General features: G+C 48.0%; 1 protein-coding gene across 2 annotated transcripts in view; it reads right to left on the bottom strand.

Moving 5' to 3' along the window:
* Window positions 1–2,938: 2,938 nt before the first annotated feature.
* Sidt1 (SID1 transmembrane family member 1) overlaps window positions 2,939–21,881 on the bottom strand; it is a 90,256-nt gene continuing 71,313 nt past the window's right edge. Inside the window, exons 18-26 of one of the 2 annotated variants that reach the window (XM_075963295.1) lie at window positions 21,035–21,171; window positions 19,747–19,855; window positions 17,952–17,966; window positions 16,671–16,747; window positions 13,396–13,442; window positions 8,624–8,729; window positions 8,431–8,541; window positions 7,094–7,207; window positions 4,201–4,397 (exon numbers count right to left, since the gene is read on the bottom strand). In XM_075963295.1, the coding sequence (XP_075819410.1) occupies window positions 4,335–4,397; window positions 7,094–7,207; window positions 8,431–8,541; window positions 8,624–8,729; window positions 13,396–13,442; window positions 16,671–16,747; window positions 17,952–17,966; window positions 19,747–19,855; window positions 21,035–21,171 (779 nt within the window). In that variant the 3' untranslated portion in view covers window positions 4,201–4,334. Of the gene's footprint in view, window positions 4,398–7,093; window positions 7,208–8,430; window positions 8,542–8,623; window positions 8,730–13,395; window positions 13,443–16,670; window positions 16,748–17,951; window positions 17,967–19,746; window positions 19,856–21,034; window positions 21,172–21,881 lie in introns of both variants that reach the window. The other variant, XM_075963304.1, reaches the window with a different exon arrangement.

Raw genomic sequence — 21,881 nt, forward strand, 5'->3', positions numbered from 1 at the left:
GACATTAAAGCTTAGCCCTGGTGGATGTCTTGCCTCCTCCAAACAATGGAAGTGAAAATGTTTGTTCTCCCTGCCAGGTGGAGTTATCATGGGCAGGGCTTGGCTGTCAGGAGCCGTTTCCTCCTAAAATTATTACAGGAACCACCGCCCTAGGGAGTCTGCAGAGAACCCCACTTCCCAATTGTATTGAGAATTGTTTTATTGACAGAGCCTACCCCACACCCAATTATCTGTTAATAGACAACTATTAACAGAACCCGCCCCACATTCCAAACTATCTAGAGAACTAGGTGTGTCAACTCGTGACTTCCTGGCCTACGTGGTGACTGGTGACTTCCTGGCCTACGTGGTGACTGACCGAATGTAACCTCCTGGCCTTTATGAACCACGCGGCAGGAGTGCAGGCCCCTGTGCCCCCCCCCCAATTCCTTATCCTATATAAGCAGTAACCCTGTCTCTAATAAACAGAGGCTCTGACAAACCTAGCATGGCCTTCTTCCTCTCTCAGCCCATATCTTACAGGTAGTGCCTCTCCGGGACCCTGGAATTACTGAACTGCCAGGCGGGTTACAACCCCTAGACTGAGTAACCCACCCTAGGCAGTTTACACTTGGCCAACTGCAGGCTGAGCAAATGGTCTCTACTCTGTGCTCTTTCTTTCTTTCTTTCTTTCTTTCTTTCTTTCTTTCTTTCTTTCTTTCTTTCTCTTTCTTTCTTTCTTTCTTTCTTTCTTTCTTTCTTTCTTTCTTTCTTTCTTTCTTTCTTTCTTTCAGAAGCTGAGTCATGGTGGCCACCTGACCCTTGTCCTTCCTTTTAGGACCTGTTTGGGTTCCTGAGAGGCTGAGGCTCCCTCCCCACAGGCAGAGCCTCCAGCTTGCTCGCTAGTGGGAGCCCTGGCTGATGGGTAAGGAGTGTGGGGGACACTACACCTGACATTCGCTGGACTCCAGTGGTAACAGCCACTCCAAAGGACAAAAATGGAAGCTCCCCTTCCTCTGAGACCCAGGGCCCAGATGGCAGTAATAAAGACCGATGCTCTTTATAGCCAGACTCTCTACTAGGTCCTAATTTTGGAAGCATTAACATTTTTAAATTGGAATTAAGAGGAAAAATGCAGCAGGAGATAGCAAGGAGGAGCCTAGGGATTGGAGAGGTGATAATCTGGGCTTTGCCTCTGAAGGTCAAAAGGCTTCCCAACCCTAGGGTCATCTGCAGATGGGAACAGGAAACAGGACTGGTGGCTGCCAAGGAGGAGGAGGATCTGAAAGAGAACCAGGACAGCTGAAGGTTATGCTCATCGTCCCATAGCCCTGTGGGTGTTAGGAGAAGGGCCCTGAGGACCAGCCTCGCGCTGATAGCATTCCTGGGCCCTTACCGCTTTGTGAGCTTTGGGTAACACTGCGGAGCCGCTATGAAGACAGTCACAGTTTCTGCAGCTTAACCTTGGTCACCCAGCTAGTAGGCTGACACAGGCGGACTAAAGGTCTGCCTCTGTGATCTCGCTCACACTTGACCGCTGCTTCCATGAAGGTGCCGCTTGCAAGACTATTCCTGCCTTTCCCCACAGTGCCTGTCACTCAGAATGAGAAGCATCTGGGCATTATTTGATTCGCTGACGCATGCCTTTTGCAACCCCACAGAACATTCTGCAGGGCGACCGGAGATACCGGAGAAGCAGCTGCAATAGCTTTCAGCACCAGTTGCTGGCTCGGGGATTGCCTTGAGTCATGGAAAGTCCCTTCCCCAGATAGACTCCAGTTTTCCATTGGCTTCTCTTGCTGCTAAAATAAAACCAGGCGAATCTTCCAGGCATCCTGCGTGAACAGGTGCAGCTACCTCCTCTGTGTTTGTCAGAGGCGTGAAGAGCTCATATTTTATGGACAAAGTCTTGCTCCCCTGGCTGTTGCATCTCGGTTTCCCTCCAACTGAGAAGCTCTCTTTACTTGTGAGTGTTCTCAGCCAAGAGCCTCTGCCCTTCACTCTGTTACCTGCCAGCTTCACTTGGCCCTCAGAGTTAGCCTGGCCTTTGCTTTTAAGGAGCAAAGCACACGAACGTGGCAGAGTTAGCGTAAGTGTTGTTTTAGATTCCAGTGATGTCCTGACATCTCCAGTGGCCCTCCTCTACCCCAGCGCTCACACTGGCATCCCAGATGAAGCACAACTAACTTCCAAGACCAAGCTGGCCTCGAACTCACAGAGCTCCGCCTGCCTCTGCCTCCCAAGTGCTGGGATTAAAGGTGTGCACCACCACCGCCTGGTGGAAATTCTCTTTTCAAAAGCAGGCTTGGTCTGGGGTTTTTTTGGTCCTGCTGCAAAGAATAGAAATGGCCAGGACATATGATATTATAGTACAACAAGACACAACAGAACACAAAAACACAGCAGTGCAATTACCCTCCCTCCTCCCCTTCCACAGGGCCCTATCTACTGCCCTGTTTTCACTGACTCTCTGCCCCCGAAACAAGCTTCCAAAACAGATAGTGTAGCTTTGTATTTATTCACTCACGCCACAGGGCTGTTTGGATGGGTTTTCCTTACTGGCTTATTTAAGATTCAACACCAGGAGGACTGCTTTGAAAGAATCCACAATCCGCCATAAGCAATAAGATTTGAACTTGCTTTTTTTTGTTTGTTTGTTTTGAGATCTGGTCTCACCATAACACTAGCTGGCCTGGCACCCAACTTTAACTTTGCAGACCAGGTTGGCCTTGAGTCACGTGGCCACCTGCCTCTGCCTGGGCTGGGATTAAGAGCCTTAGGCACACTTGTTTGCAGCGTTCTTGCTTCAGTAAAGATGTTTGACTAGGATGTCCATCTAACCGACAGTCTTCATAGGACCCAGAGAAACCAGTAAGTTCCGAAGTAATGAAGAATAACAGAAAACCAATTGCAAACATGAGACCATTTGGGGAAGAAAAACAAAACGCACAAAATTATTCATGGAAATTATCTTTGCCTTTTTAAAATCAAGAAAACCTTGCCATTCGAACTTTCAAAGCACATGTTTGAACAGTATGCAGACAGCTGAGATAAAGAATAACAACCTTTAAAAAGAGGAATGCCTCATCTGCTTCCTTAATAAGTGACCAAGAACACACAGGTGAGGAGAGACTTCAGTTTCCCAGGCAATAGGCAGGTGTGTCTGTTTTCTGATGACATCACTCTCCAGGCAACCAGGAAGCCTGGTCAAATGGGGCTTCTCATGAGGCTTGCCCGGCGGTGTGAGAGACGGGAACTAGAGTGCTGAGCCGTTCTACATCTTAGAGAGATGCAGTGTTAGGTGACTGGATCAGCTCTGATCTCTGCAACCCAAGTCGGGGAGGGGAGCATGTGTCCATCCTGAGTGACATCTACATAAGTCACAGGAGAGAGGCTCAAGGGTGGAGGAGTCCAGGGTAACATTGCTGGAAACACTTATTTCCCTGCAAAGGGCATACGGGCACCGGTTGAGCTGTGTATGAGAGGACCACCAAGCCCTGTTGCTTTGTTGAATTTGCTCCGGGATCCAGAGTCCTTAAGCTGAGGAGAGCAGGCAGTAGGCACAGTCTGTCACTGCTCTTGCTTCTTCTGCTATAGTTTCCTCCCTTCCTTATCCATCTCAGAACTGGTAGAAGTCTACGGAGAAAGAGGGCCCTTCTGAGAAGGCCGCACCAGTGTGCCTGGTCACCCTCCAGTGGTAAGACGAAGACACTTGGAAATTGGTGATTCCCCAGACCTTGGGCCCAGACCTCGGAAGTGCTCATGGCAAAGTCCCATCCTGAGCATTTCCAGTAGTGCCAAGAACCTGGGGGGTTGTTCAGCATTCCTTCTGAATACTTGAGTTACCAGAAGGTCTGTCTCAGTTGGGTGGGGACTTGGTCTCACTTCTGCACCTTATCTGAGGAATCACAGCCTCAGAGGCTCCTGTGGGGGGGGGGGAGTGAGACGGTGCTTTAGGTTTCTAGAGCAGTAGGTGTTTTACAGGGGTGGCAGTGGCCACACCAAAGACTCTAGGTGGAAGGTACAAGTAGCTAGTCTTCCGGCCAATCGGTGAGGATGGAAGGGGCCAAGGCAGCAAGCTGGCCTGACGCAGCTTGTCAACACTGAACTCTAAATTGCAAACAGAGATTCCTGAGCCTCCTGGCTTTGCTTCTGCGCACAGCTGGTCTTCCATTCTCCCATTCTTCTCGGGGTGCAGCTCACCCCAAGTTCTAGCCTTCCTGTATGAATGCAGACACAGTTGACTCCCCAGAGCCCAGTGGAGTGTCTGGCAGTGGACATGCTGCTGTGGACATATTTCCCACGAAACAGCACCAAAGTGAATCGGGCCTTCTCCCCCCTGTGATGCTGGAGGCTCAGAAGACAGGGATCTGGTCTCTGCGAACCACATCCAGGTCGTCATCCAGGGTCAGCAACACCTGAAGTGAGAGGATTGGAGATGGGAAGGGAATAAGTCCTGGCCACACCAAGTTCCCACTTCCTGCCGTCCACAGACTGGAAATGGCATGCCCCCTCACTTGTTCATGTATTTTTGGCAGTGATCCACAAGGCCTTGCTTTTAGCTGGGACTTATTACTAAATTACAGCTCATGTGTAAATTTCCTGAAATACTTGTGAAGAGAGTTCTTATGTGCTGTGCTTGACACTAGAGACACAGCTGAGGATGAAAACGGCATCCATCCTCTGCCCTAGAACTCACATTAGGGAAAGGTTCTTAAACAGGAAGAAAGCACATGAGGTAGGATGCAGTGTATTTCACAGACTATGTGTGAGTATCAGAGCTTGGGGTGGAGGATGGAAAAGTATTTGAGTAAGGTGGCCTGGTAGTCATTACTTAGAAGGTGACATATAAAATTCATTGGAGATGAAGCATTGAGGGTTTCTGTATAAGAACCATTCCTACTTTGCCCTAATTCCCTCTCCACATGAAATCACTAGCCCGACTCTGTCATCCCATGTCACAGAGATTGGGTGTACTTTCCACTATGGCCACTAGAGGGAAGCCCTGCTCCACTCTTGTGATTGCATGGTTGGCCTCTGAGGATGACAGACACCTAATTTTTTAAATTAGGAAATTAAAAAAAATGATTGGAGGATGCAGAGGATGGCCATATTACATTAGCATATCTACTAATGGGTTCTGGGAAGGGCACAAGCAAATCCCAGGAACCCTAGGTTAGGAACATGCTGGCTAGGTGGCTTCTTGAGCTTCTCTAGGAACCCAATCTTTATAAGATACACAGTGAGCCTGGAGGAAGGGAAGGAAGAGAGTCCATCGTGAGAAGCAGCAATTCCACAAATTTTGGTGAATGCCTTAAGTGGTTCCTGGGGGAATTCTGAGCATTTGAATCCAATAATCAATTCTGTCCCGGGGTACCGTGTAACTCACAGAAAATAATTTTGTCACTGTTCTGTGTGTACAGATATTGAAAAGTAGAGGAAAATGAAAGTTGTGGCCTCACAGAAGTTAAAGTAAGAGAAAAAAAGATACGGGGATGATGTGGGAGTGTCATATATCAGTCTGTTGATTTCATTGGTTAAGCAATAAAGAATCTGCTTGGCCCTGATAGGTTAAAACATAGGTGGGAGGAGTAAACAGAACAGAATGTTGGGAGGAAGAGGAAGTGAGCTCAGAGAGACACCCTGCTCCCCTCTCCCGGACAGAGGCAATAGCTCTGCTCTCTGAGGCAGACGCACACAATGAAGCAAGCCACCAGGTCAGACATGCTGAATCTTTCCTAGTAAGACTGATGCTACACAGATTATGAGATGGGTTTATCGGGATATGAGAATTAGCCTGTAAGGGCTAGAGTTAATGGGCCAAGCAGTGTTTAAAAGAATACAATTTGTGTGTTGTTATTTCGGGGCATAAGCTAGCCAGGCGGCTGGGGTGCTGGGGACGCAGCCCCGCCGCTCCTATTACAACACGGGGAGATGGTCAGCGCAGGGAGATGGTCAGCGCACTGAATTCCACAGGGAGATGGTCAGCGCAGGGGGATGGTCAGCGCAGGGAGATGGTCAGCAAGGGAGATGGTCAGCGCAGGGAGATGGTCAGCACAGGGAAATGGTCAGCACAGGGAAATGGTCAGCACAGGGAGATGGTCAGCACAGGGAGATGGTCAGCGCAGGGAGATGGTCAGTCACTGGGCTGCACAGGGAGATGGTCAGCACAGGGAGATGGTCAGTCACTGGGCTGCACAGGGAGATGGTCAGCACAGGGAGATGGTCAGCGCACTGAATCACACAGGGAGATGGTCAGTCACTGGACTGCACAGGGAGATGGTCAGCACAGGGAGATGGTCAGTCACTGGGCTGCACAGGGAGATGGTCAGCACAGGGAGATGGTCAGCGCAGGGAGATGGTCAGTCACTGGGCTGCACAGGGAGATGGTCAGCACAGGGAGATGGTCAGCGCAGGGGGATGGTCAGCGCAGGGAGATGGTCAGCGCAGGGAGATGGTCAGCAAGGGAGATGGTCAGCACAGGGAGATGGTCAGCAAGGGAGATGGTCAGCGCAGGGAGATGGTCAGCACAGGGAGATGGTCAGCGCAGGGAGATGGTCAGCGCAGGGAGATGGTCAGCGCAGGGAGATGGTCAGCAAGGGAGATGGTCAGCGCAGGGAGATGGTCAGCACAGGGAGATGGTCAGCGCAGGGAGATGGTCAGCGCAGGGAGATGGTCAGCGCAGGGAGATGGTCAGCGCAGGGAGATGGTCAGCAAGGGAGATGGTCAGCGCAGGGAGATGGTCAGTCACTGGGCTGCACAGGGGATGGTCAGCGCAGGAAGATGGTCAGTCACTGGACTGCACAGGGGAGATGGTCAGTCACTGGGCTGCACAGGGAGATGGTCAGCGCAGGGAGATGGTCAGCAAGGGAGATGGTCAGCGCAGGGAGATGATCAGTCACTGGGCTGCACAGGGAGATGGTCAGCAAGGGAGATGGTCAGCGCAGGGAGATGGTCAGTCACTGGACTGCGCAGGGAGATGGTCAGCGCACTGAATTGCAATGAACGAATGCAGAGAGTAACTAGAGGGGACGGTGGAGGCTGAGGATGAACAGCAGGGAATATGCAGGACTGCAGAAGCAGGGAGAGCAGCAAGAAGCTCCAAGTGACTCACCAGGAAGGAGAAAAACAGGGCAGTCGCAGAGAGGAAGTGCCAGATGTCATGGTCATCAAAGAAGTCCAGCAGCACACACTCTCGGTTCTTCTCCCGCGATTCTGCTGGGGTTCCCTGGAGGAAGGGGACGCAGATGTGGGCAAGGACCCACGGTTCAGTCATTTCAGGGTTTGATTTTGAGGAAGCACCCGGGAAGTCAGCTGCTGAGGGTCGTGTGCAGTTGCTCTCAGCAACGCTGTTTATCCTGGTCCCAGAATGGAGCCAGCCCAACTGTCCAGAGTGCACCGATATGGTTCCTGAGGGCTCAGCTTTCCTGTCCTAGCCTTGAATTTATTGATGGACGAAGACTGCGATGGGAAGGAGGCGACAAAGTACTAATCGAGCATTAAACATCCCTGGGAACAGACCATAAAAGAACCAGCGAAGATCGCAAGTGCCGTGCCCCACAACGGAAAAACTGCTCAGTGATTTGAAGACACGCTGATGCAGGGTCATAGCATGGATGACCTAGGAGTCATTACAGCTCACCCTGCATGAATGAAGTGGCCACAAGATGTGTGGCTCTATCTCTAGGAAAGCAGTTCTCAATCTGTGGGCCAAGACCCCCACAGGGGACACATATCAAATGTCCTGCATATCATATATTTACATTATGATTCACACCAGTAGCAAAATGACAGTTATGAAGTTGGCAATGAAATAATTTTATGGGTGGGGTCACCACGACATGAGGAACTGTATTAAAGGGCCACAGAATTAGGTCGGTTGAGAACCACGGCTCCAGGAAATGCCCAGACTGGGAACTGCACAGCCACAGAAGGTAAGTTAATGGCTGCTAAGTATTGTCGCGTCTTTGCGAGACAGAATGGCTGCTCATGAGTTTTTTTTTTTTTTTCTGCAGTCACACAGATAGATGCTCTAAGATCAGATTGCTGATATGGCTGTGGTAGAGAGCGGAGACATCCTGTTTGGGCTTCAGACACAGCACTGGTTTCTGAGGGCTCAGCTTTCCTGTGCTACCCCTGCATTTACTGATGGATGACGACTGTCCTGGGAAAGATGGTGACGATATGCTAACTGAGCGTTAAACACCTCTGGGAACAGGCCACCAGGGACCTGGTGAAGATCACATGTGCGGTATCTCCAGGGCTTGCAAGTTCATGTAGCATTACCCTGGCTGTGCTGACCACACACCGCTTGCCTTTTCTCTCCCAAAGGAAGCTGCGAACTTAAATGATGGGGAAAAGATGAGAAGCAATGAATGCCGGGGAGAGAGAGAAAGGTCCAAAAGGCAGAAGGGAGTGAGAACTGCTCAGATAAAAGAAGAGGCCTCTTACCTCCCAGCTGCTGAGGTTCTGAAAGAAAAAGTACAGGGCCGCAGCCCACACCACCGCTGTGGCCACGATGCAGAAGAGTGGTAGGGGGAGGATCTTCTCGGAGCTGCGGAGCTGCAGAGAGAGGCAAACCACTGAGGCGCAGCCCCAGCGGTGGGCAGGCTCCCCGCGCTGCCAGCTCCTCCCTCGTGCTCACCTTCATGATGATGTAGAAGGCCAGGTACAGCAGCAGGTTGAAGATGAAGATGCCCAGCATGTAGGATGCAAAGTCCCTGGGCCGGCAGAAGAGTCCAAAGAAGGCACTGTAGGTGTGGGATAGGGTGTTGGCGGTGCGTGAGTGGATCGTTAACCACTGGGGGAGTTTGCTAGTTAAAACCGCACTTTAAGATACAACAAGGCATTCTGTGATGACAGGGATACAAGCCTGAGACATGCGCAGTAGGTGAGTTTGGCATTGTGTGAACGTTATAGAAGAGCCAAGATGGCCATGTCACCAGGCCATACCATCTTTCACGTGCATGTGGTCCTCTGGTAACTGAACTGCCTTTGGGTGGACAGCAATAATGACACAACTTAATGAGTGATGTAAATAACTTTCAATTGATCGATCTTTGCCAGAACATTCCTCCCTAGTGCCTTCACAGTGTCTTGTGAGTGAACGCACAGTTATCGTTCCTCTCTGGGTGCAACGGTTTTCCCAGAGTCCTTCAGCGTTTCACGATTACAAACAGCACTGTCATGAATAAGGGAATGTTCCAGAATGCTGCCTTGGTTTTCACTTAAGTCCATTGGTTCGTCAGAACGGGTTGCTGCCAGTAGGGTTACCTCAGTCACTGGCTTGACCACATTACCGGGTTAATGCCAGCTGTCCGTATTTAATTTAGCGCTGAAATGTACTTTGATTGAGGATGAACCTTAAGTCTGTTTAAAATTTTCATTCAGTATAACAAAATATTGGTAACTTTTCCTCCCTGAGACAGGGTTTCTCTGCATATCCCTGGCTGTCCTGGAACTTGCTCTGTAGACCACGCTGGCCTCTGCCTCCCGAGTGCTGGGATTAAAGGTGCATGTAACACCCAGCTGTAGCTTTCTTCATCTCCTTATTTGAAGTTTTTTTTTTTTTTAATAAATATACGTTTAGGACCTACAGTGTGGTGGGTGGGTGGTACCCACTTGTAATCTCAGCACTCCAGAAACTGAGCCAGGAAGGTGGCCAGGAGCTTGAGGCTAACCTGGGCTACAAAGTGAGGCCCAAACAAGCCAGGTCTAGCTAGAAAAACCCTGTCACAAACAGACAAATAAAAACAAACAAACAGTATAACACAAAATGAAACAACTATATTGTGGCTCTAGGAAACAAAAAGTAAAAATTGACAAGTGGGATTTTACCAAATTAAAAAGCTTCTACATAGCAAAGAGTTCACAGAGGAAAGACACAAGCATCGGAAAACGGAAAATAGCTGTTAACAATCCTGGATTAGGGTTAATATTTGTTCTAGTTAGGCTTTTGTCATACTTGGGTCATCTAGGAAGAGGAATCTCAATTGAGAAAATGTCCTCATTAGGGTGGGCAGTGGGCAAGTCTGCAGGGCACCTTCTCGATCAGTCATTGATGTGGGGCTCAGTCCACCATGGGTGGTGACACTCCCAGGGAGATGGTCCTGGGTGTGCAAGAAAGCAGACTGAGTAAGCCAGTGAACAGTGCTCCCCCACAGAACTGCTTTGTTCCTGCCTCCGGTTCCTGCCTGGGTTCCTGCCTGGGTTCCTGCTTCCGGGTTCCTGCTGTCAGACCCTGCTGGGACTTCCCTTCACAGTGGACCACAGCAGTGAGCTGATGTCAACCTTCCCCTGCTTCCCTTCACGATATTTGTCACATCAATGGAAAAGCAAACCAAACAACATCCAAAATAGAAAGAATTAAGAAACCAAGGAATACAACTTAAAAATGGGCAGATATGGGAAGGGGATATGGCTCACAGGGTAAAGGGCTTGCTGCCCAAACAGGAGGACCTGCGTTCTAGTCCCCAGCATGGCAGAACACTCCACTAACCCCAGAAGAGACAAGTGGACCCTGGCACCTCATTGGCCAGGCTGTCCAGCTGAAATATTGAGAAATATGAGGGGTACAACAGAGAAAGACAGCCAATGTCTCTGACTTCTGCAAGGAGCTCCCTAGTGTATGCACCTGCACACACACACACACACACACACACACACACACAGAGAGAGAGAGAGAGAGAGAGAGAGAGAGAGAGAGAGAGAGAGAATATACATACACATGGCCAATAAATATCTGACAGTCATCGAGTTGGCTCCCAGGGAAATGGAAATCAACCCCAAGTAAAGACTAGTGAAGACTGGAAGTTGGGAAGTGGAGGGATGGACAAAAGGAAGGTGGAGTTGATCTGTGAATGCGGAGCACATGTTTTGAGATATCACGCTAACCTACATGTGTGTATATAAATAATCATCACGTGTTAATCTTTAATGTAATGAAATCTATATTGACATAGTGTTTTGTCATGGTTTTTCTTGTCTCTGTTCTGTCTGCTTTCACTGTACTGGAGAACTGAACCATTTTATTTATTAGATGTCCAGGCTGGCCTTGAACTTGGGATCCTCTGCCTTATATCCCGATAGCCGAGTTACGGGCATGCAGCAACACGTCTGCTTCCATCCTCTTCGTCTGACTCACTGGTCTATAGTTCTGATTTTGGATCAGAGCTTGCCTCGCTCTGTTTTATTTATATTTTAATATTAGATTGCCTTATTAGGCTAGCCTATGTCAACCCCCGTGGCCCTCACACATGACTATCTAAATTTAAATCGATTAAAACTAAATAAAAATTGAAAAGTCCGTTCCTCAGACACACGGACCGCATTTCAGCATCGCAATGCCCACATGTTAGTAGTTCCTCTTAGGACTGTGCGGTACTGGGCATTTATGTAATTCCAGAAAGTTCTATTGGACAATGTTGGAATAGTTACTATATTCTTGGCCCCTCTTTCCTCGTGTTAACCTTGCTTTTCGGGGACTGTTAACCCATTTTGTGATTAAAAAAATAAAAGCTCTAATTTGACATTGACATATTAACTGGAGAACAGCTATCTGTCTTCCCCGCCAGGCCTTAACATCTCTCTCCAGTTGGTTAAATTTTCTTTTGTGTGTCCTAATAAGGCAATTAAATTTTCAGAAGAAAGACTCTGCCTGCCTCTCAAATTGTATTCCTAAGTATTTCAAGTGCAAAACTTATTAATGGCTGTGAATTTCAGAGTCCAGTTGACTGTGCTCCAGATTATTCATGAAATACCATCCGTCCAGATTCTGAAATCCTCAGTTCACTAAAAACTCTTAGGTGGCCTTTCCTCAGATTCATCAATTAGCAATTCGATATGTGTGCTGTTTCTCTCTCTCTCTCTCTCTCTCTCTCTCTCTCTCTCTCTCTCTCTCTCTCTCACACACACACACACACACACACAGACACACACACCAAAGGTTTTCTTCTTCAGGGCCATGTGGGAATTACTCCTTTAGGGATAAGACATAAATAAATAATGATCCATAAATAGATGCTGACATTCATGAATATGGTAAATATTGAAGATTGTCCATAGATTGCTTCCACTTGAACACATGTTTGCATTATGATCTTATTAAGAGAAGTAACACTCTAATAAGTAGGTAAGCATAGAGTTGGGCTGGCGTGCAGCTCAATGGAAAAGCACTTGCTTGGCATGCAAGAGACCCTAAATTTTATCCACAGCACCAAGCGAACAGAAGGATAAAGGTGAGCCAGACACTGTAGCACATATCAAACATTCATATCTCTATCTATATGGAACAACAGAGAAAGAGATAGCCCCTCTGTCAGGGAAACATGGAATTAGAATTATGGGACATCAAACCTCATACCTTATTGGACCTGACATCCTACAGAGCTGTGTGAGGAAAAAGAGGCCACTGGTCTTGTTTCATGCATGGATTGTGTCCTTATGCATATCAGGAGTGGGTGCGGGGATCAAAAGTCACAGAGCCAGAGAAACCCATTAGCTGAGAGTCATAAGTAAAAACAGCTGAAGTTACTTATTTTTTGCGATACCGATGAAGCATCTCATGTGTTGGAAGTGAGGAGGCTACATAAGACAATCTCAGCTAGAGGAGAATGCGCATCTGTTGCACCTCTGCCTTGTGTTCCCCTGGGAAACAGGACAAGAGGATGCAAAGGGACAAACTGCAGGAGAATGACATGGCTGGAACAGAAAGCGCGAGAGAAAGAAATAGCAAAGTCACACACACATGCACGCGCATGCACACACACCACAAATGAAGGAAAAGGTATTTTATAAAAACTAATGTCTCCTCAATAGTCATTATGCAAAGTTCTACAAGATAATTTTAAATTATATTTTTTGGAATCATGGGCAAAATGCCTTTTTTTCTTCCCCCTTTTCTTTCTTTCCTTCCTTTCTTTCTCTCAGTCATTTATCCATCCATCCATCCATCCATCCACCCATCCATCCGATTTGTCCACATAGATATTTGTCTTGTTGGGCAAATTCTATCAATGGATCAATGTTTTCGAAGAAGCCCCCACCAGTATACAAGCGCTTCCTGGTGCATTTATTTAATTAAAATATTTTACTTATTTGTATCTATGAGCATATTACGGCATGTGTGTGTGTGTAGGTCAGAGGACAGCTAATGGAGTTGATTCTCGACTTCTATCGTGTGGGTTCTGAGGACTGAACTCATGTTGGCAGACTTGACAGCAGGTGCCTTTACCAACTGATCCATCTCTCCAGACTCTCGTACTGTTTTTTTTGTTGTTGTTGTTGTCTCTGGGACAAACAGGTCTACAGTCTCCTTAATTTCAGATTTTCTTATAAAAATGACAGTCCAAGAACTCTAAGCCAAGTGCTGCAGATTTTAACAATGATAAGAACATCATTTCCCGTAGTTCTACTTACAAGGACCAGTTAACCAGGTTCCCCACAATGAGCAGCACCATCCTGTCCTGGAAAAGAGAGGACGGAGTGTTAGAACGGAGGTCGCTTAGCTAGCTACTCACTGCAGTGAGAGCGTCACGGGAAAACTGTTACTTTGTGGGAAGACACCTTCTGGGGTTCACACCAATGCTGCGTCAGGCTGAACAGCAAGACCTGACCACAAAAGGATGAAGAGCAGCTCCGTGTAAGAAAGTGTGGCCAGCCAAGCCGGGTGGGACTGAGCAGCTGGAGGTTGGTGACGTGTACCCGTCACTCAGTAGTGGGGATTCTGCGGTCATGTCCCTGAAGTTAAGGAACGGGGGTTTGGGAGATGCAGGGGAACTGTCCACATGAGTAAGGTTCCTCTGAGTGAAGTCTGTTCTCCATCTTTTTCTGCCCCTTTGCGACTACTTAAAGCTTCTAGGTGTATTTAATTATATTTGCATGTGCATGGCCACCATCTCTCATTTTTACCAATTCTCAGCTTCCCAAGTGACCCATCCAACATAAAGAAATGTCTTTTTTTAAAAAAATTCTTTAATCTGAGTACTTGTGAGGCAGAGGCAAGAGAATCTCTGAGTTCGAGCCAACCTTGTTCACACAGCAAGGACCAGGCCAGCTTGGGCTACATAGGGAGACCTGTCGAGAAACAAAACCAGACAAAGGCTATTTTCTTACTGGAATAGTGAAAATCTAAAAGCCTGGTTGGAAATGCTGGTGAGGATGTGGGACCGCCAGAAGAGTTCGTCCCTGAAACGGATGTGTCGGAATACAAACAGGCTCTGCTACTTTGGGGGACAGCTGGCGTTTGTTCTATTTTTAACCACAAGACTAAATACCTGTTTACCACCTCTTCCACAAATTTCTCTCCAGGGTATGTGTCCCATTGAGTTGAAAACATAGGTTCAAGAAACCCCACCTCCACGATTGCTATATCAACTTTATTTGTAATTACACGAACCTGGAGGCAACAAGACAACCTTCAGTGGGTTCACAGATCAGTACTTTGTAGCAGTATAAGACCATGGAGCAGTATTCAGAACTATAAAGAAAAGAGCTGTCATGTCATGGAAGCAACAGAGAGGAGATGTGAATGTGTGTTACTAAGTGAAAGAAGTAAGTCTGGGAGCAGGCGTTACATGACTCGAATCCAGTCCCATGACACATTGAGAAAGGCAAAACAAGGAGGCGACCCTCTAGAAGCAGATCAGCGGGCGGCAGTGCCAAAGGAAGGAGAGGTAAACAGGCAGAGCGCAAGGGAGTGCTGGGCAAGCCAGACTGGTCTGCATGATGCTGTGCACACTTTGAAGCTGCCATTAAGTGTTTGCCAAAACCCAAACAAAGGACAAGGCAGGAGTGTGGCCCACAGATGGATGGAGAGGCCGATGCTGTTCCATGCAACAGCCTGATGAGAATGCTCGTGGTAGAGACAGCTATGCATGTGTAGGAGCCCTCAGCGTGTGGAGAATCTTGGGCCTTCTGCTCTGTTTTGCTGTGAAGCTAAAATTTTTCTACACTTTAGACGTTAATTGCCCCACCTGGCTCTTAGCCCCAGCATGCACAACTCCCTAGATACTTGTAGGTTCTAACGGGCTTTATAGTTCTAGCATTGAGAAAACCCCTGCTTCAAGTCTCTCAGTTTTTCCTGCCCAAGTTTTTAAGGATAAGGGGTCTCTGTATTTCTTGATGTAGAAATCCTTCTGGTTATAAAATCATTAACAGGTTCTTGCTGAATTCTTGTGCTCCAGGGCAGAAGACAGCATCAGATCTGAGCACAGAACCATACAGAGGCCAAGTCTTAGTGCTCAGAGGATGTTGGTTACTTTCAGTTCTATGGCCTGGACTCTAAGGCAGGGCTTTGGCCCCAGTCTCTCAGGCTTGGTATAGACATGGATACTATGAGAGCTATAGGGGGAAAATCTAAAGGAATATTTCCAACCACCAAAACACAATCACAGTTTACCAATGTTCCTGCTGTCAAAACACACAGAGGTGAAAACGTGGAAAGTGGAAGTTACCAGTTGTGCTGGGCGTTTTTCATCAAGTTCTGCCATCTGGGAGGAGGAAACCTCGACTAAGAAAAAATACCTCCATAAATGCAAGCATGTGAGGTATTTTCTTGATTAATAACTGATGTGGAAAGATCGAGCCCACTGTGGGTGGTGCCATCCCGAGGCAGGTGATCCCGGGTTGTGTAATAAGGCAGGTTGAGCAAACCATGCGGAGCAAGCCACCGAGCAGCATTTCTCCAGAGTCTCTGTTTCAGGGCCTACCTTGAGGTTCTGCAGTAACTGACTTTGAGGAGTATAAACCAAATTCACCCTTTTCTCCACAAGTGGCTTTTGGTCTAAGTGTTCTGTCACAGCAACAGTGAGCAAAAACTGATACCCTGATGGAAGCAGCCAGAAGGAACATCTTCACAGAGCCACGCCACTTCACACCTGCCGTCCTGGTAAAGCTATTAATAGTGTGACGTTTCATTTGCACGAGGTCACCTATTTGGATTGCTCATAAAGGCATCGTATCTTGATTCTCCCCACAGTCATTATCACTATTTAAAAGCTTGGTATAGTCCAGCTGCCACGCGAACACGGATGGGGTAAATTCCAAATGGCCTCACCGCTACATGAAGAGCTACGGGTGGTCAGTGGCTCCTGGAAGAAGGAGAACCAGTTTCCTCCAGGGAGGAGCTCCTTTACAGGTTTCCAGGCCCAAGTGATCAGCCCTGGACTCATGTACGTACTGGCAGCATGAAATAGATTGAGTAGGCTGCACATGCATGTGTGTGTCTGTATAAATCTACACATCTATGGAACAGTAATATTTGAAGAGGTCATAAATTTGGGAGGGAAGAGGCAGAGGCAGTAGAGACGTGGATGAAGTACTCAGGTGTGAAGTTCTCAAAAAAGAAAATAAAATATATATATATATATATATATATATATATATATATATATATATATACATACACATACCACTTAAAAAGTTTGGTGTGTACGTGTGTGTGTGTTTTTATATGTTTTCTTTATCTTCTTTATAGACTAGCAAATATTTTTCTATCAAAGCAGGACCACCGTAGCTTGCCTTTTTAAAAGAATAGCAATGTGATTCTTCCCCCACTGACTGGACCACAGCCACCTCAGGCCATCTGGTTCTTTGGCTTTCTGGAGGTTTGAGTCACTGCCCCAAGCCTGCCCCCCCCTCCTGCCCCTCAGCTTTCTGGGAGCTGGCCAAGGAACACGGGAGCATGCACGTACCATATACAGAGGTCTGCTGCACTGCTGGACACAGTCCATGTAGAACACCATAACAGCCCTCCGGAAGATCCCCAGATCTGTGTTGACACAATTACATGATGAAAACAAACCGAGAAAATACATATACTGGGAAGTGACGTGACGGTCCCATCTCCGATGACTGGGGGTAAGAAGAGCGCCATCGGCACTCGATTAAAAGGCATGAGACTGCTTTGCACCTGATAGGTGAGCAGTAAGGACATGATTAGGACAGCAGTTTTCAAGCCACAGGGTGCAAGCACTTTGGGGGTCAAACGACCCTTTCAAAGGGGTCGCCTAAAACCATCTGAAACCACAGATATTGATATTAAGATTTGTAACAGAAGCAAAATTACAGTTATGAAGTAGCAACAAAAAATAATTGTGTGGCTGGGGGTGACCACAACATGAGGAAGTGCACTCAAGGGTCACAGGTTGGGAAGGTTGAGAACCACTGCTGTAGAAAACATTGTTGTCTTGGAGAGTGTGACATGCGCCTGGATCATATAACGGAAAGGCTGCCAAGGTATGTGAATGGCAGGCAGCTGCCACCCTTGTGCTTCCTTCGGGTAAGCTTAAAGGTCACTCTGGTGAGGTTTCCTGACAGTGAAGATGTAGTGGAACCCTGGAGTCTACCTTAAAACATTTGCTCTCCGTAGTGGAGATTGGGGGCCTTAACTTGTAAAAGTTCCAGCCTTCACTTCTCGGTGCAGTCATGAGTTACTAAGTTCTGAACCAAGAGATCCCAGGCTGCGCTAAGAATGGACAGAAAGAGCAGTCTTCTGGAAACAGGATGCAGAATTATTAAGAAATGTTAAGTGAAGAGGGGCCGAGAAGCACAGAAAGGGTTTTGCAAATGTAGTCCTGCAAAAGGCATGGTCGGAATGGAATGGCGTCAGTGTAAGAGTTCTAGGTCAAAGGAAGGCTCTCTTCCTGTGAGCTCTTCATGTCTTGACATCAAAAGCCTGACTGAGTGTGCCCAGAGTCAGCACTGCTGGGAGTGGATGCCCAGCTCTGTCGGGTTTCTCCCCTTCCCTTCCAGGCTAGTCTGGAGGGTGAACTAACCCAGGAGAAAGGAGACTAGCCATGTGATAGCCCAGAAGGCATGGACCTCAGCATGGTTTGCGATGCAGACTGCCTTCTGACCTCTACTCTGAATCCCCCTCCCATGCACTGCCTGACCTGGAAGGGAAAGGCAGGGGGCAGAGACAGTCAGGTGGGTCTAGACAGTTCAGACCCCTACAAAGGGTCGCAGGACATTACCTGTGTCAGACACATCTGAGTCAGTGGGAAGCAGAGAGGAAAGAAGAGAAAGAGAGAGACGAGCTGTAAGAAGGAGGCCACACAGGTAAATCAACCCTCGCTCTGTCTGTTTTCCTTAAAACGATGGCATTACTTCATATTTGTAAAAAGTGGTGCTTGTTCCCCCACGAAGGACATGGATTCTACCTGTCTCAGACACTCAGAAAGCCCCTCCCTGAAGAATAGGCAGAGGAGCCTTTCTCTCCCCTCTCACTTCAGGAACCCATCTTCTCTTATGAACAACCCACGAGGTCTAACTCCTAGCATCTTAACGGAGGACACAGCAGTGGTCTGGACCAGTGGCTCTGTCTTCTGTCCACCTGTAACACGCTCTGCCTTGCATTGCACAGATGCCTTCCCTATGAGCTCTACCGAGAACTGCAGAGAAAGGAATGTGTAATTAGAAAGCAAAGGTGTCGAAATGCGTGGAGAGGTTAGAGATGGCCAAACCACTGTCTAAGAAGGCAACCTCCTGCCTGTGGGCCGACTTGAAACAAAATCCTTGGCACAAGGAAACAGCTGTTAGGTCACAGTCCTCTCGTCCTTCCCCACTATCCTCCTGTGGCCTTCAGCCTCCATCCACCTTGCAGTTGCAAGCCCAGCCTCACCCGTGACAGGAGGTCCAGCTTCTAACTTTATCTTTATCTGGTGCCTTCCTGACTTGTAACTCCTAACACACGGGCTGGGTTATATGGCATGATCTCCCACTCCCTCTCCCCCGAGCCTGTAAGAGCAAGGCATTCCCTTTGTCCTCTGAACTGAAGGCCACCACCATTCAGAACCCTGCCCTAGACTCTGTCCTAATGGAATTCATGGCATCCTGAAGAATCTGTCTCTCTTCAATGTCCCACCATGCTGCCTGTGGCCTTGGTACTGGAGCTGTTCTGCTAAAGCTGGCGGAAGAGCAACCCCTTAGCTGCCGCTAGACAAACCTGCCACCTGTTATTTCTAACAGCAGGGTTTGACTCTGCTACATCTAAAACTGCCTCAGGATGGTTCTGTGGGCACAGAACTCACATCTTCCAGATGCCCTTCCCACTGCCACACACCTCTCTCCTGCAACTTTTCTGGGGACCTCCCTGTGAGGCTGCCTCAGACTGAACTTGTCTATCAACCAAAGTTCCTTTCAGGGGACTTCCTCTCCATAACACATTCTAATGACCATTTCATCCCTGTTCTAGAAATAAGGACAGTGAGGGCTGAATCGCTATTAATCCCAGGTTGCCTGGAGAGACCCCTTAACATACCTCTCACCATGCATGTCTTGTGAATCATCATTTCATGAGTAAATCTTCATTAATCATTGTATGTAACAACTCTTTCTTGCTGTGACCCTCACAAATCACTGCATGGTCCTCATATAAAATTTTCCTTGTGTCTAAGATGTTTATGAGTCAGTGTTATATCACCGCTTGCACGTCACTGCCATTGGTATTACAGGACGGTGACAGGGATCGTTACCACTACCTAACTCCGTGCTCATGAATCTGGGAGAAAGTAGAACAAGACTCAGAGTCAGTTTCCTTTTGACAGTTTATATGACCTCCCAGATTTTGGTCTGGAACGATGAAAACACCTTATCAAATGCTCTTTGGAGCTACACTATCTAAGGAAGGGTAGATCTACAAGGAGGAAGCCGTTCTTAGAGACAACCGAACAGCCCATGCTCATGCTGGTGAGTAGCACTGTCATGGAGGAGGAGGAGGGATGAGCCTGTGCTGGCTTCCCGGAGAAGTCAGTGCCTGTGCTTACTCACCTATCTTGAAACGGCCCATGTAGTAGATCTGGGTGCTGAGGGCCAGGGAAGCAAGAATATGGACCGCAGAGAAGATGACCCAGAACCACACATCATTTTTCCCAAACACCTAGGGATAAAGAAGGGGTTAGTGTGATCTGGGGTTTCCTCAGAGAACTCTGTACGACCATTGTGTCTTATTGAGGCTTACAGTAGCAAACCAAACTTCTTTATATGCAGTGGATTGCAGCTAAGGCAGAGACTCTTAACTGGTCAAAATACTGAGAACTGTGGGTGTGCTGGCTAAATGACCATAAGCCTCGGGGAACAACGTGGAAGTGGGGGGTGGAAAGAACTCAAGAGCTGGAGGATGGTGACGAATGTCTTCTGGACATGACAAGGCAGTTGTAGTCGTGAACTCACTGAAGCCATGGCTGTCTGCGCAAGACCTGCACAAGGTCAGGTCAACCAGCCTTCCACCGAGCCTGAGGCACTCAAGAGACCCCACCCCTAGCTGAGGAGTTATTGGCAGTTGCTAACTGCTGGGGGAGGAGAGTCATTTTGTGGGGTGGTGTGTAGCTAAGGTAGTGTTCACGTACGGGTAGATGGCCTTATACCCATTCTCATGCATACAGCACCAATTAGACTGAGTAGGTTATAAAAACATAAACATGAAGAAGACATGAAGGTTTGGAGGGGAATGTGTTGGGGGTTAGGGGCAGCTTAAAGGGAATTGGGGTGGATGTGTTTGATGCATTAAATACAGGCATGAAACTGTCAAAGAATAAACAAAACTGTTTTTAAAAAGCCATCTTGCCCCAAGTGCGTTTTGTTTTCTTACCTCAAAATGCACAGGGATCTTTCTGTGCAGTGGACAGAAAGAACAATGGCTGTCTAGCCAAATGAAAACGGAGGAGGGAGAGATGGAACGGTAGCAGAAGAACAATGGAGGGGCAGTTGGTCCCAAGCTGGGGAGAATGCTCTTCAAATAACCAAAGGCGGTCAGCAACTGCTGTCCACTGACGTTTAAAAATAGTCCGCCTCTCGGGTTGGTTTATCCAATCATTAGATTACTGATTCCAGTTTTGACATGATTCAGACTCCTCCATTTTAATGTAAAAACCACCCTCGGCTTTTTTACAGGCGATTATCACATGCTTAGAATCCTTCAGCTAGTAACCCAGCCAGAGTGCCATGAAGAGACCCAAATCCACACACCCGAAGCCCAACAAAGAGACACAAACCCTCCCCACCCCCCAAAGCGGACACTTCTCCAGAGCCAGACTGAGGCAGACAGAGAGGGACCCACCACTCCGAGGACCGTGAGAGTGATGACAGCCGCGAAGGAGGCGTAGGCAGAGTAGGCGCTGGCATTGATGTCTGGGTGGCGGGCCTGATAGAGCTTCAGCATGCAGAGGCCCGCGATCATGTACATGAAGGAAGTGTCTGAGGACCCAAGCCAAAAAGTTCAGTGGGTGATAGGCAATAAGACTCCAGCTTCTCTTCAGCTTCTGTCTGGTCCCTGGCTTCAGTTAGCGGACTATTTGCTGCCGTGTAGAGAAATCTCACACAACAGTCCTTTGGGGCGCATCCTCTAGGAAGATCCCGTGTCCCCTATTTCTAACCCTTCACCCCCCGCCAATGTATTTTGGTTCACAGAAGGGAAACATCTGATGGGGTAGGTAATCAGCTGCCTCGCTTGCAAGGGAACGTGCACTCTAAACCCCACATTGGACAATGGTGACAAAACAGAAAATCCTGTAATGGTGATAGTTTAGGCAGAGTGACAGTAATGGGGGGGGGGGCTGTTCTCAGCACTCCGAAATGTAGCCACGGTCACTGCCACATCTCCATGCACGGCATGATAGCCTACTGGGGGAGACAGCTACTTGCTAAATGAGGCTAAGCTGTTGTCCCTCCCGTCATGGGGACAGGAAGCAAAACAACAACGAGACACCCATGCTACTCAGAACTTCCGTAAAATACAGACAAGCCTGTCAGTGGCCAATGCTAAAGGCACTGTGGGAAATAAAAGCTCTCGCACAGCTAGCGCGGGTGGGAATTAACATCCTGGGGAGAAATTTGTCAAACAGAAAACAGAAGGTGCACAAGCCAGGCGATTAAAAAGTCCTGTGGGTGGTGGTAGCGGCTGAGTT

This window comes from Microtus pennsylvanicus, chromosome 1 (assembly GCF_037038515.1).
Source record: "Microtus pennsylvanicus isolate mMicPen1 chromosome 1, mMicPen1.hap1, whole genome shotgun sequence".
NCBI lineage: Eukaryota > Metazoa > Chordata > Mammalia > Rodentia > Cricetidae > Microtus > Microtus pennsylvanicus.